Source organism: Sinohyriopsis cumingii, chromosome 11 (genome assembly GCF_028554795.1).
Source record: "Sinohyriopsis cumingii isolate HCF-2022 chromosome 11, ASM2855479v2, whole genome shotgun sequence".
Lineage (NCBI taxonomy): Eukaryota > Metazoa > Mollusca > Bivalvia > Unionida > Unionidae > Sinohyriopsis > Sinohyriopsis cumingii.
Genome location: NC_142971.1, coordinates 94,115,519 through 94,137,019, shown reverse-complemented (window position 1 = coordinate 94,137,019; position 21,501 = coordinate 94,115,519). Strand labels below are relative to the sequence as shown.

General features: G+C 35.1%; 1 protein-coding gene across 3 annotated transcripts in view; it reads left to right on the top strand.

Moving 5' to 3' along the window:
* LOC149789026 (uncharacterized) overlaps positions 1 to 21,501 on the top strand; it is a 38,078-nt gene that overhangs the window by 3,252 nt on the left and 13,325 nt on the right. For all 3 annotated transcript variants that reach the window (XM_089975190.1, XM_089975188.1, XM_089975189.1), the window contains exons 2-4: positions 6,311 to 7,185; positions 9,335 to 9,585; positions 12,991 to 13,074. In XM_089975190.1, coding sequence (XP_089831316.1) covers positions 6,324 to 7,185; positions 9,335 to 9,585; positions 12,991 to 13,074 — 1,197 coding nt within the window. In that variant the 5' untranslated portion in view covers positions 6,311 to 6,323. The remainder of the gene's footprint in view (positions 1 to 6,310; positions 7,186 to 9,334; positions 9,586 to 12,990; positions 13,075 to 21,501) is intronic.

The following is a 21,501-nucleotide window of genomic DNA, read 5'->3' as shown; positions in this document are numbered from 1 at the left end:
CTGGATCTATTCCACCTGCTTGATCTGGGTCTTTTGTTGAGAATACCAGAAGATATCTGCATTTTCCAGCTTTGGTCTTATTAAGCCGAAGTAGACCCTCTCTTTTCTTTGGATGGATGACTTTTAAAATACCAGCACACTTGAAGCTTTTGTTGGTGGTATTGTTAATACATGTATGTAGGTTGTACTAAAAGTTGTAATTCTACTCGACAATGTGAATGGTGTTGCACAATTTCAAGCTCTTGACCTCCCAAGGTATAGGTAAACTGCTACTTGGATGTTTTACCAGAGACCTGCACAGTGGCATATTTCTTGATGTTAAACTCCATTGTCATGAATGGTTTCATTTAACTAAAGTGTCTACATGTTTCTGTTGAAACAGGTGATCAGTGTAGTCATTGATCTGTTGGTAGGCCATACAGTGGCAAGTAGTTGCATGTAGGTTTTTGGCAATGCCATTTATATAGATCAGACACAGTTTTGGGCCAAGTACTGCCCCCATGGGTATGCCATGTGGCATGATAGCAGTTATTGATATGCCACTGTCTAGCAAAATCTGTTGCCTCTGACCTTGTAGGAGAGAATCAATCCACCTTTGACTGTGTTGTGTGCCTCCATATTGTGATAACTTTCATGACATGTTCTGGCATGGGACATGGACAAAGGGTTTGGAGATATCTAATATGGCCATATCAACTCTGGTACCTTTGTCCAGGTTTCTGTCAATGTCATCAACAGTCATAATGATCTGGTTTCACAGGACTTTTCAGCTTAAGTCCATACTAGATTTCATTCAGGATGTTCTGTTTGCTAAGGACCACTCCGGTGGCCTAGTGGTTAGGGCGTCTGCCTCGAATGTGGGAGGTCATTGGTTTGATCCCCGGCCGAGTCATACCAAAGACTTACAAAAATGGTACTAACAGCTGCCTTGCTTGGCACTCAGCATTAAGAATTTAGTGTTAGGACTGGTTGCTCTGGTGTCAGGATAATGTGACTGGGTGGGACATCATGCTTCATGTCTGTGGCATGATGCTCCAGCACTAGACATCACTATAAACTGTCACACTGCAGACATCATAGTGATATGACTGATTTTTTTTAAAGCTACATTAAAAATCCAAATCACACTCACACACACTATTTTCTAAGGTGGTCCATTATATAGGAGACTATGGTATGTTGTAACGTTTTTGATACAAGTGCAGTTAGTGAAACAGGGTGACAGTTTTCTGGTTTGAATATGTCTCCTTGCACTGAGATACATATGAAGTAGACATTTTTCCAGTGGGATTGTACCTGTGATATGTCTAGAGAATGCGGATAGATTGACACAAAGACTGGTCCTCACTCTCTTCTCTTTCAGGACTAATATTAGCAGCTTATTTGGAACACTTGCCTTTTTGAAAAAAGTCTTCTCATGTATATTTATACTTTTTTGATAAAATTACAGATCTTTGACATAGGTTCACATAGATCTTTGACATATGTTCACATGGATCTGACCTAGGTTCATATAGATGATTGACATAGGTTCATATAGATCATTGACACAGGTTCATAAGGCTCTTTGACATAGGTCCATGTAGATCATTGACATAGGTTCATATAGATCATTGACACAGGTTCATAAGGCTCTTTGACATAGGTCCATATAGATCATTGACATAGGTTCATAAGGATCTTTGAAATAGGTTCATATAGATCATTGACATAGGTTCATATAGATCTTTGACATATGTTCATATGGATCTGACATAGGTTGATATAGATCATTGACATAGGTTCATATGGATCGTTGACATGGGTTCATATGGATCTTTGATATGGGTTCATAAGGATCTTTGACATAGGTTCAGAAGGATCTTTGACAGGTTCACATCAGTCTTTAACATAGGTTCATATCGATCATTCACATAGGTTCATAATGATCTTTGACATAGGTTCACATAGATCTTTGGCATAGGTTCACAGATCTTTGACATAGATTCATATAGATCATTGACATAGGTTCATATAGATCTTTGACATAGGTTCATGTTGATAATTTACATTGGTTCATATAGATGATTGACATAGGTTCATATTGATCATTGACATGGGTTAATATAGATCATTGACATAGGTTCACATAGATCTTTGACATAGGTTCACATAGGTCTTTGACATAGGTTCACATAGATCTTTGACATAGGTTCACATAGATCTTTGACATAGGTTCATATAGATCTTTGACATAGGTTAATAAAGATCATTGACATAGGCTCACATAGATCTTTGACATAGGTTCACATAGATCTTTGACATCAGTTCACATAGATCTTTGACATAGGTTCATATAGATCATTGACATAGGTTCATATAGATCATTGACATAGGTTCATGTTGATAATTTACATTGGTTCATATAAATGATTGACATAGGTTCATATTGATCATTGACATAGGTTAATATAGATCATTGACATAGGTTCACATAGATCTTTGACATAGGTTCACATAGATCTTTGACATCAGTTCACATAGATCTTTGACATAGATTCATATTGATCTTTGACATAGGTTCATATAGATCATTGACATAGGTTCATATAGTTGACATAGGCTCATATAGTTGACATAGGTTCATATGGATCTTTGACATAGGTTCATATAGTTGACATAGGTTCATATGGATCTTTGACATAGGTTCATATAGTTGACATAGGTTCACATGTATCTTTAACATTGGTTCATATAGATCATTGACATAGGTTCATATAGTTGACATAGGTTTATATGGATCTTTGACATTGGCTATTAACCTTCACTTGGGATGATATGTACTTCCTCCATTGTAAAAAATGATTTGAAATGTTCACTCAATGTGTCTGCTTTTGTTATGATCAGCTTCTGCAACTGTGCCATTTGATTTTTATGTTCCAGCACTCATGGTGTCTTGCTGCCTAAATTTTATTGTACCTGTTAACTCTCACACTGAGAGAAAAAACCTCCCAATTTGTGTGGTCTTTCCACACCTACCTCCCAATCTCACAATATCTCCCAATATTCTTCAGAGAATTTCTGACTATTACATTATGCCTGTCAGTGTTCATTTAAAAAAAAAATGATTATATTAAAAGATGCAATGAAAAACAATATACCAAGCAGTATATGTGCCCCCAAAGAGCTAATTCAGAGTAAATATTTTATTTAGTAAATAGTGTTACATGTCTTAAGAGTTGACCCTAAGGAAATAAAATGGGACATAAAATGTGGGTAAAACAGTTGTCACATGTAACTTGCGACTGCACATTTGAACTGTCAAGATGAAGTCCTAGACACCACTAGTCACAACAAAATAGGGCATTTATTTGTGAGTCAGTTGCTGGTGCTTACATACACACTATAAAACATGGTTTCTTTGAAATATGTCAGAGAGGCTTTCCATTTCACAAGATCAATGCAATAATAAGGATTAACTGTTAATTAGTCACACTGGTTTTATTGCTTGTGTACTTAAGTCTAACCTTTAGCAATTGTGCAGTTTAGCCACAGCAGACCAGAATATGAAAATGGGGCATGTCTTGGGGGGAAATAAGGCATGTCACAGGGAGAAATGGCACGTCCCATGGGCACTTGCACATTGGGGTAAGAGGGTTGGGGCAATAGTCCCGTCCGACAGATTCACCTTTAAACATGTTTAGGCTTGCATGTGTAAAATCTGTTGGCTGACCACTATATGCCCACCCCCTATGTCCCAAAAAGTTTCTGCGGGTGCCCCTGGCACATACTTTGAGAATTTCATGCATATTGGACCTGGAAGATCGGTCAGTATTGATTGAAACCAGTGCTTAGAAAATGCCACATAAAAACCTCCTGATTTTAGGTCCAAATCTCCTTATTTTTTATTACTTAATCTCCCTACTTGGCTTTTGAAAAGTTGACAGGTATGATTTAAATATTTCTCAAATTCTTTGAGTCAGAGTCTAATCCTGTATTCAGTAGGTCATTATGATTGCTGTAATAAGATGCATGTGCTTAATTCCTTGCCTTGTGGTGAAGGTCTTGAAATTGTTCTTTTTCTTTATTAGTTTCTTGTCTATGGTATATCTAGTATTCATGGTATACCTGGTTTACTTTTGATTTTCTTCTTTGGGATACTTTTTTCCATACTTTGGAAGTGTGGCTGAAAAGTCATTAGCCAGTAGCTTTTCCACCTGGCTTTAGCATTAATATATACCCATAGTTTGATGGTTGTGTTGAGGAGATTATATTTTCCAATAGATAATGCTGTCATCAGCAAATCACCTTAGACTGCTATATTGATGGTTTCACTGAAGTCATTTATGTTGACGAAGAAGAGGATTGGGATGAGGACCCTGCCCTGAGGGACAATTAGAGTCACACTGATGTAGTGTGACTGTTGCATTTCTAGAACAGTCTGTGTCCTGCTCTGTAGAAAGTCAGATACCCATGATGTTACTTTGGAAGTAATGAAATTAAAATGTAATTTATATAAAAGTCTTTTGAGTGTTGTTGTTGTTGTTGTAGGGTTTAACACCATTTTTCAGCACACAATAGGCTATACATGGCGGCCAGTATTAATGGTGGAGGAAGAACCCGGGAAATCCCTGGAAAGAACCATCGACCCTCTAGAAGCTACTGGCAAGCTTTCTCACATACCCACATTGGAAGAATCCAAGAATCAAACCCATGCAGACAGAGGTGAGATGGCAGTGATCCGTAATGGAGAGCACTTTAGACCACTCAGCCACTCGGGGACCCCCTCTTTTGAGTGAAGTACTTCATCAAATATTTGAGCAAACTCCATAACTGTAATATTTGTTTGGATATTTGAATTGTTGATTTTGGCAAGTGGAGTATAAAGTCAAGTTGTGTTTCATATGAACATTTGGATCTAAAGCCATATTGTTGTTATTGTGGGGTTTAACGCCATTTTTCTGCACACAATAGGCTATGCATGGCGGCCAGTATTAATAGTGGAGGAAGAACCCAGGAAGAAATCCATATTGATTTTCATACTGGATTTTCTTCATTCCTAAGTGAATTAATATGGAGGTAGGTTTTATATGTTCCATAAGTTTGTAGGTCATATATTAGAGAGATAGGTATAGAGTTAATAGGGTCATACATTTCACCTTTTTTGAACACAAGGCTGATATATGCTTCTTTCCAGTCATCTGGTATAATGCCTGTATTTATTGATTAAGAAATCAGCCTATCCAAAATTAGATTTTTTCTAGAATGCAAGCAGTGTTTGTTTTACCAAGTTTTGCATGCAAAATATCTAGAAGGCTGATGTACCCATTCCCCATGGACACATATGTAATTTTTGTTACAGTTTATTTAGGTCTGTGGTACTGTCATGATACTACTGCTTCAGTGGCCCAAGTGGTTAGAGTGTTTGCCTTGGATGCAGGAAGTCGTGGGTTCAAACCCTGGCAGAGTCATACCAAAAACTTATAAAAATGGTACAAGCAGATGCCTCGCTTGGTGCTTAGCATTAAGAGGTTTTGTTAGGATTGGTTGGCCTGGTGTCAGGATAATGTGGCTGGGTGGCATCATGTCTGCAGCATGATGCCCCAGTGCTAGACATTACTATAAACTGCCACATTGCAGACATCATAGCGTCATGGCTGAAAAATTGTTAAAGCTACATTAAAAATCCAAATCCAAATCACAACTGCCACACTGCAGAAATCCAAATCACACACACACACACAGAGTCATAATACTATTGTATCGAAGACAAATATCATGATGTATTTTTGTTACAGTTTATTTAGGTCTTTGATACTGTCATGATACTATTATATCGAAGACAAATATCATGACGTATTTTTGTTGCAGTTTATTTAGGTCTTTGATACTGTCATGATACTATTGTATCGAAGACAAATATCATGACGTATTTTTGTTACAGTTTATTTAGGACTGTGATAATCTTGTATTGAAGACAAATATGACAAGTACTGTAATACCTAACTGTTTTTAATACATGTACATGTTGGTTTTTTTACTTTAAAAAAAAGAATTCTGAACGTTTATTTAGAGATTTAGATTTAGAGATATCATTTAGGCACTCATAAGGTGAGTTGTATGAAAGCAGCAAATATGTGGTTTCAGATAAGAAGATTTTCAGTTATCAATTAGGTAGTCATCCGGGGAGATTTATGAATGCAGCGAATATGGGGTTTTCACATAGGGAAGATTTAACATTAAGTTTAAACAGTAACCTTCATATTTGATTCTTAGTATACATTTTCTGGAATTTATAATATTATGATTTTGTGTTTTTAATTTCAATCAGATAGATTTCCAGTATGGAAAGTGAGGAGCAGAAAGAACCAGACATTATCAGTACACATGCGGTGAAAACCAAATGTTTTGAGGGAAGTTTTGTTGATGATGAGGGAGGTTCTTTAAATGTCAGAAGGTCCTGTGACAGACAAGATGTACTGAATAAAAATGGAAAACCAGATGTTATCAATTCAGCAAAATTAGACAGTATGAATAAAGATACTACTGAAGACAGTAGAAAGGAAGATAAGTTGAGTCCTGACGGAGATGTGTTTTATGATGGTGTTACAGGTCTCTTTGTTCAAGAGGGACATTCTCCACATGGAAATACCATGGTTGTATCACATGGAGAGAGTGGATATTTAACAGATTCTGTCCATTCTGTTACACCTAGGGGAGACAGGCTTGAGTCAGTAGACTCCACTGAAAGTTCGGTCACCTATCGAGATTCTCGTTCACCAAATGACTTTAACAGTAATCGTGAGGAGGGTAGTTCGGATGAGAAGAGCACAGATACTCTTGAATATTTAGAGAGCAGTGATAAAAGTCCGGCATCAAAATCTAATCATTCAGAAAATTCAGATTTTATTCCAAGGCCAGATAGTCTTTTGCTCCCAAAATCTCTTCAAAATTATGAACAACCAAAAGAAAGTCCTGTGCAATCATTAGCCAAAGAAGCAAAGACAAGGAAACACCATGACAGACAAAGGAGCCAGAGTTCGGCCATTCCAATTTCACGGAACAAGGAGGGAGTTGATATTTCTGAGGAAAATCTGTCTAGAAGTTTGCCTCATGGCATGATCATGAGGAAAGGAGACATGATAGAATTTATTGCAGATGATCTTCAAGAGATGATTCGGAGAAGCAGTCCAAGATCCAGGAGAGGTTGGTGTTTTTCTAGTGGATACTTTGTTTTAGCTTAGTTCTTTCCTTCATGAATGCATTGATTAGGTATCATTGATTGAGTTGATAATGAGATATAAAGCATACTGCTGTTATAATTTCTGTGCAGTTTAAAAATGTTTGGACCTTTGATTTTGTAGTAAAATTAAAAGCAAAACTTACATGGGTCACATTGTCATTTTCAGCGTCTTTCATGATCTGTCCAGTCGGTTTTGCACAGCTGAAACTACTTGTGTTATATTCAGGAAAGTTACATATAGTTCACATGTTCGTACAATTTGTTTTTGTTGGTTTTAATTACACTTTGGATGCCTTATTAGCTATATCGTGCCAAGAGAAGTGGGAGCTAAATGTATTTCCATGGACACCAAGGAAGCTGACCCAGGCTTGCTTGGATGGGTATTGAACTCATGCCTCTTGGATAAAGTGCCTGATCCTTTACCAGTTGAATTGGGATGGCTGTCATGTTCTTAAAGAGTACAGATATGCAGTATACTGTCATATTCATTATTCTTAGGTTTCTATGATTTCCAACTTATAATGTAATAAAGACCCAACTTATATTATTAGGTGAAAATTGATAGAAACTATGAATGATAGGCACAAATAACAAAAAGTGTTGCTTGTATGTTATGTAGATTCATGCTAGGCACAAATAACACAAGACACACTTGTATGCTATGCTGAACTCATGATAAGTACAAATAACAAAAGGCTTAGCTTGTATTCAAACTCATGATAGGCTCAGATAACAAAAGGCATAGCTTATATGCTTTACAGAACTCATGAAGGCTCAAATAACAAAAGGCATAGCTTATATGCTATGCAGATTCATGATAGTGACAAATAACACAAGGCAAAGCTTGTATGTTATGCAGGCACATGATGTGTTATAGTAAATTCAGTAGAAAAATTTTCTTTCTAGGTTACCTAGAGCTATTAGAGGTGCAAGTTATGATAGTACTCCAAATGTCAGTACATTTATAGGAGTAAATACATATGAAAAGACTCACTGTATCTCAATCATTCTTTTTCTCCTTGATACTAAACAACAGTTTGTAGTGGGTTTCATGGTATCTACCCACCCACCTGCACCCATAGTGGAGGAGATTATAGGGGCAAACTTTGTACATACATTTACATTAGCTGTACAAGTTTTGTATAATTATTTTTAATTAAGCTGAGTTTTTTTTGCACGCTGTAAACATAGTTATACCTAGAATCATAAACATGGTCAGAGGATGCATTTGATGAGTATTACATCTTTATGACAAAAGCAGGTTGCTGTAACCCATATTTCATGTGTACTGACATTGGTAAAATTGAGTTTTAAGTTTATTTCCTAAGCTCTCTTCACACTAAAATCATTAAATTAGATAAATTGTAGGTGTTTCTTACAAGCACACCCTGAAAACAAAGAGTCATTGTAACCTACATTTCTTATTTTGCTGGCTTCATCAGTTAAGTTTTTTCTTTGAGCTTATGACCAAACATTGTGGATTTTTTTAGCATCCACTATAGATGAAATTTGGTGAACAGATAAATCAAAAAAAGGCCAATCACTGAGTCATTGAAATAAGTTTTTGTACAGTAACCAAAATGTGACCTCTTGTCAATCAGTAGGTGACAGTGTTTGCAAGAGAAAACCTGAATAGATTATTCAATGAGCATGAAAGGTCATGATGGGTCAACCTTTCAAGAAAATTGTACTATGGCTTGCAATGATTGATTAAGTAGGTTTATGCATATTTATGAGACATGGGGAAGTCTTACTGTGGGCAGCCCCAGGTGAAAGACAGCTTAATGGATTTTGACCTTGGCTTGCATGCATTCATATCCTCGATTTTCTGCATCAATACCTGTATTCAACTACAACAAATGGTTGGATATTACAATTATGTCATTTGTACCCTGATACCTAGAAGATCTGTTCCACCTGTGTAAACACAATCCACAGGTTAAACACTGTTCTGTGGAACCTTTATGCTCTTTTAACTTTGTGGGGAAATTTAGTATGACCTTTATTTTAATTTTATTTTAATTTTTATTAGAAGTTATTCTTCCAAAGTTAATATCCTTGACTCGTGTATGCATAATTACCAGATATATTCATGCTATTTGTTTGCACTAGAATCCAGTGGTTTGAGCAGTAGTACATCAAGTTTGAGAAGCATCAACAGCACTTCTAGTTCTGCCTCCTCTGCTATGGGAACATCCTTTACCTCTGGAATGTCAGGGTCAGCCAGCAGTTTTGTTCAGCAGAGTCCTGATTCCATTCCCCCAATTGACCCCCAGGCAGTGATAGAGTTGGAGAACAAGGCCAGAATGGTAGCAGATAGCTTGGACTTGATGATGGGAAATCTCAAGTCAAACTTACACAAGGTAAGTTCAGTGAATCATGTTCATTAAAGGACAGCAATTTGAATAGAATGTTTTTAATTTAAATGTTGTGTATGTGCATGCATGTGTTCACCTAGCAGGCCTATGATGTTATCCCCCATCATCATAAAGTTTGAAGAATTAATTTTGATTTTGAATCTCTGAGAACTATCTTTATATAAAGGAAAATGAATTGATTGGTTGACAGACCATAGGAAATTTGAATAAACAGCATTTTCCTGACAGATCATGATTATTACAGTAGTTGGGGAATGAGGATTTGTAAGTTGGGAAAACTGTTTTTATCTCTCTCTGTTTTTCAGTCTGTATGCTTAAGAGTGTGTATGCTCCATTGCATAATTTTGTCTACCACATGAAGTATTTCAGGCTTTATGGTATGATTCAACTGGTTTTCTTGATGTACAAAATTATGATGTAATTTTGACCTTTCATGGATGGACAAGGGATAAATATGTATATATATATATATATATATATATATATATATATATATATATATATATATATATATATATATATATATATATATATATATACTTTTACATAATGCACTGGTAGATCTGGGTCTATGCAGTTTGTTAGGAGTAATCAGTAGAACAAACAACGTAGACCCTGATCTGTCGGTGCAGTACACGATGGTAAATCAAGGTCTATGATGTGTATATTTGGACATGACTTTTAAGTGAGCATATACTGTATATGAAGATATAAAGATGGATTGTGGAACTGAGAGAACTGTTAGAACAATGATGCCTTGCTATAGAGATTTAGTGTAAGAACTAGATGTACTTTGCTGCAATTGTTCCAGTACATATTTAACATAAAGGTCACCTGCCACCTATATTGTACAAACGTGTGATATTATTATAGTTATAAACAAAACGCATTGGTTATGTATGCACACCATAAAAATGTTTAATTAGACTTAAAACTCAACTTTATAAAATGAAAAAATTATTTGGCATAAACAATCGGTAGTTTCTGCATGCCAAAACCGGATATGACATACATTTATCCCTTCTATTCAACCTAGCCATTCAAGTGCTTAATTCCCCATGTAAATGTCTGTGTGATATAGCATACGATTGTGCTTTTGTACAGCAAATATGGTGCACTGTGTTGCATATGGATGTAACCAAATGAGTAAAAATGGGGAAAAAGCATTCTTTATTTTTCCGAAAAACCATGTTTACCAGAAAAAAGCTTATTTAATCTGTGGGATTGAATTAGGGAGGGATGGGAAAGTTGTATCATTTATGCAGAATTATAGTGAATTTGGCCCAAAGACAATTCGGCCCAACTCGAAATACAACTTGGTCAAACTTAACAATAGTTTGTACATTCTTTTTCTTAAACAAAAAAGTAGATGCTATTTAAGATAGGTTTTAGGAAGAAAAAAACTAAATTTAAACAAACTATTTTGATATTCTTTGAAAGAAAATAATCATACTTTGTAACGTACATATTTATGAGAGAAAACACAAACTGACATATCTTGCTTGTCCTAATTAAAATATTTATATACATTTTTTATGCTAACAAATATATGCATCTGCACAACGACATTCTCAATTTAAGTCTTCCAGTCAAATTATCAATGATCATTTATAAAACAAAAACACGTAACAGATAATATTCTACATAATACGTATACATTTTGCTAAGGGTAGTGTACATGAGATATTATAACAAATACACTTAATTTTAGGCTTCACGTTGTAACACAGCTGCATACAATACATACTAGATTACACATGAGAGAGAGAGAGAGAGAGAGAGAGAATAATGTTGAGCATTTTGTCAGTATTTAGTTGCTGCAATATGAAGCTCTTACCAGTTAATTTTATTGTTTGTTTTTATTTTTCAAGTTGTCTTAGTCTTTGCACGTGTAAATTGAAAGCTTGTCATTACTGGTCAATATCATCAATCATGTTTGCTCCATTTTTCAGTACAAATTAGAAAGGAAATAATTTTGTATTTAATTTTTGCCCCCCCCCACTCACGGTACAAAATAAATTGATAAACATACCCTTGTTTGAAAATAAAATGAAAGAAATTTACCTTACATTGTTATCATATATTCCTTCTTTTTTCATCATGCGAAAATTATTTTTAAAAAATATATATCCATGAACTCCGTATATGTAGCGGATGCCGGCTTGCATATGCATCCTTAGTGTAGTGTGTATTGCTTATGTCAAATAACAAAATTGCAAATGAGACGAAAGTGTCACCCGATTGTTTGAAGGCACCTGCCATTTACGCATGATAAGTTACTTATTGCAAACTGACCCAGATTGTATTGTATCCAGGTTAACTATAAGTCGGTATCTCGCAAATAAAATAAAAAATTATTATTTTAAAATACATTCAATGTGAGTGCAAATGTTAATCTTTTTGCTAGCATGGGTTACAAAAGTATTATTAAAGCATGTTATTATTGTGTATAATATTTGCCCTGCAAACATCAATTATGATTACATATGGCAAATGAATAGAAGCCTAGGTGATAAGCACAACTGGCATGGAGCAATAACTCATTGTTTAAACTTACTGACAGGATATCAAATACATAGGTTATTTTATTACAATGCAAACCAACCTTGGAAATTGACTTTGGTATCTTTTTATTGTGCCGATTTTTTTCTTCTGAAGTTGGTTGACAAAAGGAAGTCAAGTTTTGGTTCCTTTGGATTCTTTAAGTGTGCCGATTTCTTTCATCTTTTTTTTTATAAAGTCTGCCGACACAGGGAATCCAGCATTGATTCTTTTTACCTGTATTAACAGGAATTTTCAAAATAAATTGAAACAATGGAACAGTTTTGAAAGCGACACAGTATAGTCCGTCGTGCACACATACCGATATAAGGCTGAAGAGTAAATTAGTTTTCATTTGTTTCATCTAAAATATTCCCTATCCATAGTTTATAGTGTTTTATTTTTCGACAGTAAGAAGCATGTACTTCATCTTGTAGGGATAAATGTACATCATTTCCAGTTGCGTCCTTTATAGGTGGGAAATGGTAACTAAGGGGAAGTAACAGTGTTGTATACTTCTATTTCGAGTAATTAAATTATTATTTCTTCTTTACCCTTGATAATTTTTAATCATGTAATGCAAATCTGATATAAATAGGAAAATGTTGGAGTATGGCCGGTGACCTTAAGTAAACATAAAGGCTGTCAGGAATCTCCTATCAAAAAGTTCACAAATGTCATGTATACATTTTTAGAGAAAGAAATATATTCTATATATGCAGTGTATTGAGTTTGAAATAAAACATATATGATTTAATAACTTACTGAACAGTAAAGTGTTTTTGTTTTTGTAATTAATGTCAGTTTGAATTGCAACTCTTTCTTTAAATCTTGAAATTTTTCTTTCAGATGTCAGCTATCACTGTTGGTTGTTTAGGAGCTTACAAGACATCAGTTGACCTAACTTGTGATTCTGTAGATGCGAGTATAAAGGTACTGATACCATTTTAAACAGTTAGCAGTCACTTTAATCACCTCTGCACATTCTCTAATTTTTCTGATACATCCATGATTTTAATACTGGATAGATTTTTAGAGGTTTATTTCTTAGGCTCTTGTTTTATTTTATTTTGTTTGTGTAAGGAAAACATTCCATCAGAACATTTATTAATAGTATTAGTGCATTCATTTAAAGCCAAGCAAATTACCCATTTAACTGTTGCTTGGTCCTGGCTACATTTTTAGCAAACATTCTTAAAATAAATGACATGACTTTTATCCTGATCCGAGTCTTTGATAAATGGTGGTTAAATATCACAGTGGCAGGACATCATCAGCAAAATAAATATCTTTATGTATGTTTGCTGTTTATAGTTGTTTACAGTTCTGTTGAATCCACTTGGCAGTATCAGTCATTTAGATGATTGAACAGCTGTGCTGGTGTTACCTCCCTTTACTCTATGATGTCATTCAAGATCTGTTGTCTCCATTGCAGCCCTCACTTGTTTCCTTACATTATTTTGAATATTGTAAGGGAATAAGTGAGGGCCTTGGTGAAGCAATGAATCCTGGATGTAAATAGGAACTTGATTTACTTTATTTTGAATATTGTAAGGGAGTAAGTGAGAGCCTTGGTGAAGCAATGAATCCTGGATGTAAATAGGATCTTGATTTACTTATTTTTTGAATTTTGTAAGGGAATAAGTGAAAGCCTTAATGAAGCAATGAATCCTGGATGTAAAGAGGATCTTGATTTACTTTTAATATTTTGAATATTGTAAGGGAATAAGTTAGGGCCTCAAGGGAGCAATGAATCCTTGATGTAAATAGGATCTTGATTTACTTTATTTTGAATATTGTAAGGGAATAAGTGAGGGCCTCAGTGAAGCAATGAATCCTGTATGTGAAGAGGATCTTGATTTACAATATTTTGAATATTGTAAGGCAATAAGTGAGGGCCTCAATGGAGGCAGTGGATATTGGATGTAAAGAAGATTTGATCATGATGACAGTGATTGCAATTTATTATTCTGATCATGTGATGTTAGAGAGAAGACTTTGTGAAATGCAGGAGAAATTAAATAGAAAAACTTTAACAGAATTTTTTACCATAAAACAATAAATATTATTATTCAGACTTCTTAAAAAATAAGAAAGTTTTAAACTTTGCTGTTATTTATGGAATGTTACATATAGAAATTCATCAGGTTATTGCCTTAATAATTTGTATTTTCATATTACATTTATATTTGTTAAAAAGGCAATAAATTGATGAAATTAGTACTTAGAACTAATATAGTAAATATCATAATTTTTCTGAGAGATTATTGAAATGTCTATGAAATTTCATAAAACTTTTTCAATAACATGGGTCTTGACAACCACCAATCCCTCCTTTTACTTAGTCCATTTTACCTTTTACTTCAGTGTTTATGGAATACCCTGATTACATACTAAATAAGTTTTCCATTTATCCTCAAGATAAAATATAAAGAAATATGCTTAAGAAACAACTTTTGGGGATGGCAGGTATTATTTTATATAAATATAAAATAAATTGAATATGAAAAAAATGTGCAAGCCCATTATTTATGAAAGGAGGAATATAACATTGATTGCATGAGTAATAGTTATTTGAATCAAACTGTAGAATTTACTTCCCTTGTATAGAACGTGCCTAGGTATTTACCATCTGATTTGTTGGTGTCCAGTAGGTTTGGATCTTATTGGCTTAAGTTAGATTCATATATTATACAATATGTAATTTTAATAACCAGTCAAGTGGTATAAAATGAAGGATATGATACCATATGTACTTGCTTATAAGTCAAGTCCAATTGTAAACTGTACAGACCCAGATCTGCCAGCATATTGAGTGCTGGCAGTTTTAATTCTGTACAGTTTGTTAGGAGTAATCAGTAGAACAAACAGCTTAGACCCAGATCCGTTTGTGGTTAGACTCAGCATGTAAGTGACTATATACAGTAAGTTAAACCATATATACTCATATATAAGCTCATTTGCATATAAACCGACCTCCCCAAAGGGGCCCAAAGTGGTGGAGTGGTCTAAAGCACTCATTATTACAGATCACTGCCATCTCACCTCTGTCTGTGTGGGTTTGAATCTTGGACTCTGCCATTGTGGGTATGTGAGAAAGCTTACCAGTAGCTTCTCATGGGTTGGTGGTTCTTTCTGAGGTTTTCCCTGGTTCTTCCTCCACCATTTATACTGGCTGCCATGTATAGCCCATCTTGTGCTGAAAAATGGTGTTAAATCCTACAAAATCAACATCAACGACACCTCAAACTGAATAGATATAAACCCTAAAAAGTGCATGCCCTGTGTATAAGCCGACCCACACTTCAAGAATAACAAGAGGCACAGGGTAAGTTCTAAATGCATTTATTTAGGCAAACTTATATTAACAAACATTACACATATACTTTTCTTGGGGTTGGCATGTATGATTATTAAAACGAAATGGTATAAACTTGTTTGAATAGTAATTTCATTTTCTGTTTTCTTATTGTTTCTGCCTAATTTAGATTTGTGTATAACTTGATTGAATGATGACAATACTTGAGCTTACTCAAGTTGCTGTAATGCTACCTCACCCTTTTGACTCAAATAATGCTTCAAAAATTATGCTAATACTGTAAAAGTTGTGTTGTAGTTTTCTGTGATGTAAGCGACCTTACACCATACCTGTCAACTCTCATGCCAGGAGGGAAATAAAACTCCTGCTTTTTTGGGTCATTCCTTAATATCTCCAGATTTTTGCAGAGAACTCCCGATTATTACATTATGTCTTCGATTTTCATTTCTCCTAAAAAAGAAATGTCCTACATAAATGGATATAGTGTATGCAATCCATCGAAGCCATGTTCTGTTTGTATCATCTGTGAATATTATTGTGACGAAATGCTTACTAGAAAGAATTTGCTTATTCACTAAATAGAATTTTAAGTTTAAACATTATTCATGGAAATTTATGTATTTTGTTTTACCTCTACAACAATACAAAAATCAGAAAAAAAGACCAGAATAAAAATAACCCACAGCAATAAAAATGTCGAAATTAATTTCAATCCCAAGAATGATCACTATGAATGCTATAACTCCATATGCTTGAGTGTGATTCCCACCAAAGAAACTTACACGAGTGAACATCTGGCATTTTTATACCATATATACGAACATTAATTACCATCATTAAATTAAAAGAAGGAATGAAAATCCATACCATGCATCATGTGTCCTCAAAAACTGATTCAGAATACATGTTTTATAGTAAACAATACTAAATGCCTTACGAGTTGACAAAAAGGAAATAAGGTCAGATATACACTGAATGGAAAATAGTTGCCACATGTGAGGCTGCCTATTTAGGTACCTTTAGTTCAAAAAAATTTTGAATTCTTTATTTGCCAATCAGTTGTTAGTGCTTGCATAACACAATAGTGTAGAACATGGTTTCTTTGAATTATGACGGAGAGCCAATCATTTTCACAAAATAGTTGCATCGATAAGGATTAACTTTTAATTAGTCGCACTGGCTTTCTTGCTTGTTAATTTAAGAGTAACCTTTAGCTATTGTGCAATTTTGCCACATCTGACCAAAATACAAAAAATAGGACATGTCCTTGAGGAAAATAAGGTGCATCACAGAGAGAGATGGTGTGTCCTTTGTGAATTTCGTGCGTATTGGACCAGAAGATCAGTCAATATATGGTGAAAACAAGGCTTTAAAAATGCCACGAAAAATCTCCCAATCTCCCTTTGCACAATATAGTTCAGCCTGGTTTCCTGGGTAAACTCATCTGGCCAGTGAATTATGAAGTCTGTATTTACCTTTATTTAATTTTGTGTTGGAGAAATCAGAAAATATGCACATGCAAAATAATAAGAAAATCAATCATAGTACTTTATAGCAGTTTCATGAGTGTCGGGATACCAAATTTTTTTTTTTTTTTTAACATGCATATGTGTTAGGAAACAGAAGAATCATTTTTTAGTGTCCCAAGATTTACAGCTAGTAGTCAACAAAAAGACTTAAATACTGTCAAGTTTAGACATTGGCTTGCAGATTAGCCGACCCCCACCCCTTATTCCAGGGTTTTATTTTTTACTAAATTATTTGGCTTATACGTGAGTATATACGGTACTAAAGTTGGTGTATAATAAAATCTGTTAGTTCTTAAGCAAACAGCCCTGTGATCAGGATGAAATGCATGGAGTTTTGCTCTGACACAGAATTTATAACAAATACCATACATACTTATTTTTGAACCTGTGAATACCATGTCTAACAAGTAAGGAATTAAGTTTGAACAGACTTATGATGGATAACAAATCTTGGTATCGACTTGGTGCTGGGAGGAGATTGTGTAATAATAGTGTTATATCACAAGATTTGTTGCTAACAAAATAAGATAGCCCAATGTCCAGTGACCCTCCAATTATTGATTGGATCCATCCTGTATTTTAGTTAGTTGCATGTTGGGCTTGTGTTTGAAGAAAAAAACCCCACTTCTTTATTTATATTAGTTACTTGATTAAACCTTGAGTGATGAATTCTGCATGTTTGTTTTGTACTTCCAAAATGAGGTTAGTTAAGTGATTAATCTTCAGCCCCCATTTGGGGCCACTGTGTTTAGTGATTAATCTTCAGCCCCCATTTGGGACCACTGTGTTTAGTGATTAATCTTCAGCCCCCATCAGGGACCACTGTGTTTAGTGATTAATCTTCAGCCCCCATCAGGGACCACTGTGTTTAGTGATTAATCTTCAGCCCCCATCAGGGACCACTGTGTTTAGTGATTAATCTTCAGCCCCCATCAGGGACCACTGTGTTTTGTGATTAATCTTCAGCCCCCACCAGGGACCACTGTGTTTAGTGATTAATCTTCAGCCCCCATCAGGGACCACTGTGTTTAGTGATTAATCTTCAGCCCCCATCAGGGACCACTGTGTTTAGTGATTAATCTTCAGCCCCCACCAGGGACCACTGTGTTTTGTGATTAATCTTTAGCCCCCACCAGGGACCACTGTGTTTAGTGATTAATCTTCAGCCCCCATCAGGGACCACTGTGTTTAGTGATTAATCTTCAGCCCCCATCAGGGTCTACTGTGTTTAGTGATTAATCTTAATGCCCCATTTGGGGCCACTGTGTTTAGTGATTAATCTTCAGCCCCCATTTGGGACCACTGTGTTTAGTGATTAATCTTCAGCCCCCATCAGGGACCACTGTGCTTAGTGATTAATCTTCAGCCCCCATCAGGGCCCCCTGTGTTTAGTGATTAATCTTCAGCCCCCATTTGGGACCACTGTGTTTAGTGATTAATCTTCAGCCCCCATTTGGGGCCACTGTTTTTAGTGATTAATCTTCAGCCCCCATTTGGGACCACTGTGTTTAGTGATTAATCTTCAGCCCCCATCTGGGACCACTGTGTTTAGTGATTAATCTTCAGCCCCCATCAGGGACCACTGTGTTTTGTGATTAATCTTCAGCCCCCACCAGGGACCACTGTGTTTAGTGATTAATCTTCAGCCCCCATTTGGGACCACTGTGTTTAGTGATTAATCTTCAGCCCCCATCAGGGTCCACTGTGTTTAGTGATTAATCTTCAGCCCCCATCAGGGACCACTGTGTTTAGTGATTAATCTTCAGCCCCCATCAGGGACCACTGTGTTTAGCGATTAATCTTCAGCCCCGATCAGGGACCACTGTATTTAGTGATTAATCTTCAGCCCCTATTTGGAACCACTGTGTTTAGTGATTAATCTTCAGCCCCCATTTGGGACCACTGTGTTTAGTGATCAATCTTCAGCCCCCATCAGGGACCACTGTATTTAGTGATTAATCTTCAGCCCCCATTTGGGACCACTGTGTTTAGTGATTAATCTTCAGCCCCCATCTGGGACCACTGTGTTTAGTGATTAATCTTCAGCCCCCATCTGGGACCACTGTATTTAGGTTCCTTCAAAAAATATAATGTTTCATCCACACAAAAAACAGCAAAAAGTTTAGAAATACAAGCCATCTGTGTTCTATCAATATGTGTTATTATATTTATAATAAGGAGACTTGTATTCTGCTTTAAAAATCTTTTCTTGGTCTTTATGGACAAAACATCAAACCCGAGTGATTCCTCCTGCACAAGAATATAGTCTCAATATAAATATAGTCTCAATATAAATATAGTCTCAATATAAATATAGTCTCAATATACAAAAGATTAAGTTTTTGCACAAAACAATGCATGTGACCCATGACCTACGAATGGTATTGATATCAAAAGATCATCATGTATGTCATAGATATAACACAACATTTGCTTTACTACCTTTATACACCCTTCTTAATAATATATAAACACAATCTTTTAAAAGGAGAAAGAGATAAGGGGTATCAGTTTTAATTTTATTTTGCACTTGAGTTTATAGTTTATAATAAGATGTTAAAATTTCCAATTTTTATTGGTGATTATTCTGTTACTATACAGGATCAGAAGTCTGATTTTTTTAAAACATGAAAACATCCTGCAAGCTGTAATATATACATTGCCAGTTTTCCTGATAAACAACAACAAACAACAGATGAAAATAACTGATCTTGACTCATCTTTTCACAAAATTATGTCTGAAGTGGAATACATTCACAGAGAGAGATTGAAATTTGTGTTGGATTTGAAATCTTTATATTTTTTATTGTTGCAGTTTTTCATATGATAGGATAAATTTCTAGAGTATTTCAGCTATAGAACACGATCACTTTTATCCATTAAAAGTATATAGGATGCTGTGTATATTGTGCCTGAAATATTTTATCAGTTTTCCAAACTAATGTTGACGAATAATTGTTTTGAAGGAGAGATAGATAGATGTTTCTGTTGAATTTCTTTTAAAATGCTGCAGTACCAAAGTTTCTTGAAGGATTCTGCTGAAACTTTGTAGACTTCATCTCTGTGGAGTGGGGAATGCTCTTCAGACATGAAATTAGTGTTTCCCTTGATTTGTGTTCACAAAACTGTACATAATTACACACTGGAATATTTTCTGCTGTGTGAGCATTTTGAATGTAGCTGCACTTTTATCCAGCACTGGTTAATTGTTTTGATATGTGCTTCAACACATGTGATAGATTTAAATAAGAATCCTACAATGCTGATCCCAATCTTTATTGAAGCTATTGAGAACAAATTGATAAAAAACCAATGAATGGGTATGTCAGACTGGGGTTACTTCCCTTTCTTGATTTCCCTATGAACCATAATGGCATAAACTTTGCTAGTAATTTCAGCATCAAAAGTGTGAAAGACTCTACTTTTGAGGTATTCAGTAAAAGTTATTTCTTTGCATGATAGTCTTTCAAATGCATATTGAGTAAAGTCAGAACATTTTCTTGTGTAAACGTCTTAATTTAGTTTAATGCCTGTAAATGTTTACAAACTCAGTAACCATGTAAACGAACATACATGTGGCTGTCAGTCTCACAGTAAATACCAATTCAAATTAAATGATAGATTGTCCACGTCTTGCTTGATTGTACTGTTTGGTGGGACGTTTTCTTAATTCTATTCTTAAAGGTTGGGTCAGGTACAGAATAGATATTGTCAGTATTTTAGATATAAATTGATGTACACTGTATCACAGGTAAGTGGGTGAAAGGTAGAGTTGTATCACAGGTGAGTTTGTGAAAGGTAGAGTTTGGAATTGTTTGATAAAATGGCATCATTTTGCTTGGTGTATACAATAAACCATATATACTTGATAATAAGTTGTGTCAAACTGCAAACAACAAAGATTCTGATCTGCTTTAGCTTAATGCACCTGCAGATCAGCGTCTCCTAACAAACTGCACAGACCCAGATCTATTGCACATTATGAGCCAGCAGATCTGGGTCTTTGCAGTTTACAGTTGGACTTGATTTATATGTGAGTATATATGATACACATTTAAAAATTTTGGTACACATTGCAGCCTGACGATTAAGTGACATACTTGTTAATCTTTTATGTAGTGAAACACCATGTGACTCTTTTCATTTTTGTTATCATCGATATTGATGCCAAATTTTACAAGAGGATTTGCATGTTCTAAATAAAAATATGACACCATAGTTCATGTCCCATCAAATTTCCATGGTGTCTAGGTTGTAAGCCTTTCACGAGATCAGTACCTACTCATCAGTTAAAGTAGACATTGTCGATATCTTCTTTACATTGTTCGTTGATGTAATATTTAACCATAGAAAACATGCAAGAGCCATGTATGACATTTAACCCATGTTGCCAAGGAACTAGGCTTTCATATACACACAGGATCTAAACACAATTAAAACTCTGATATCAGTTTCATTGATATAATCATGTACTGTATGCAACACATTATATTTCTGATGAAATTACATATA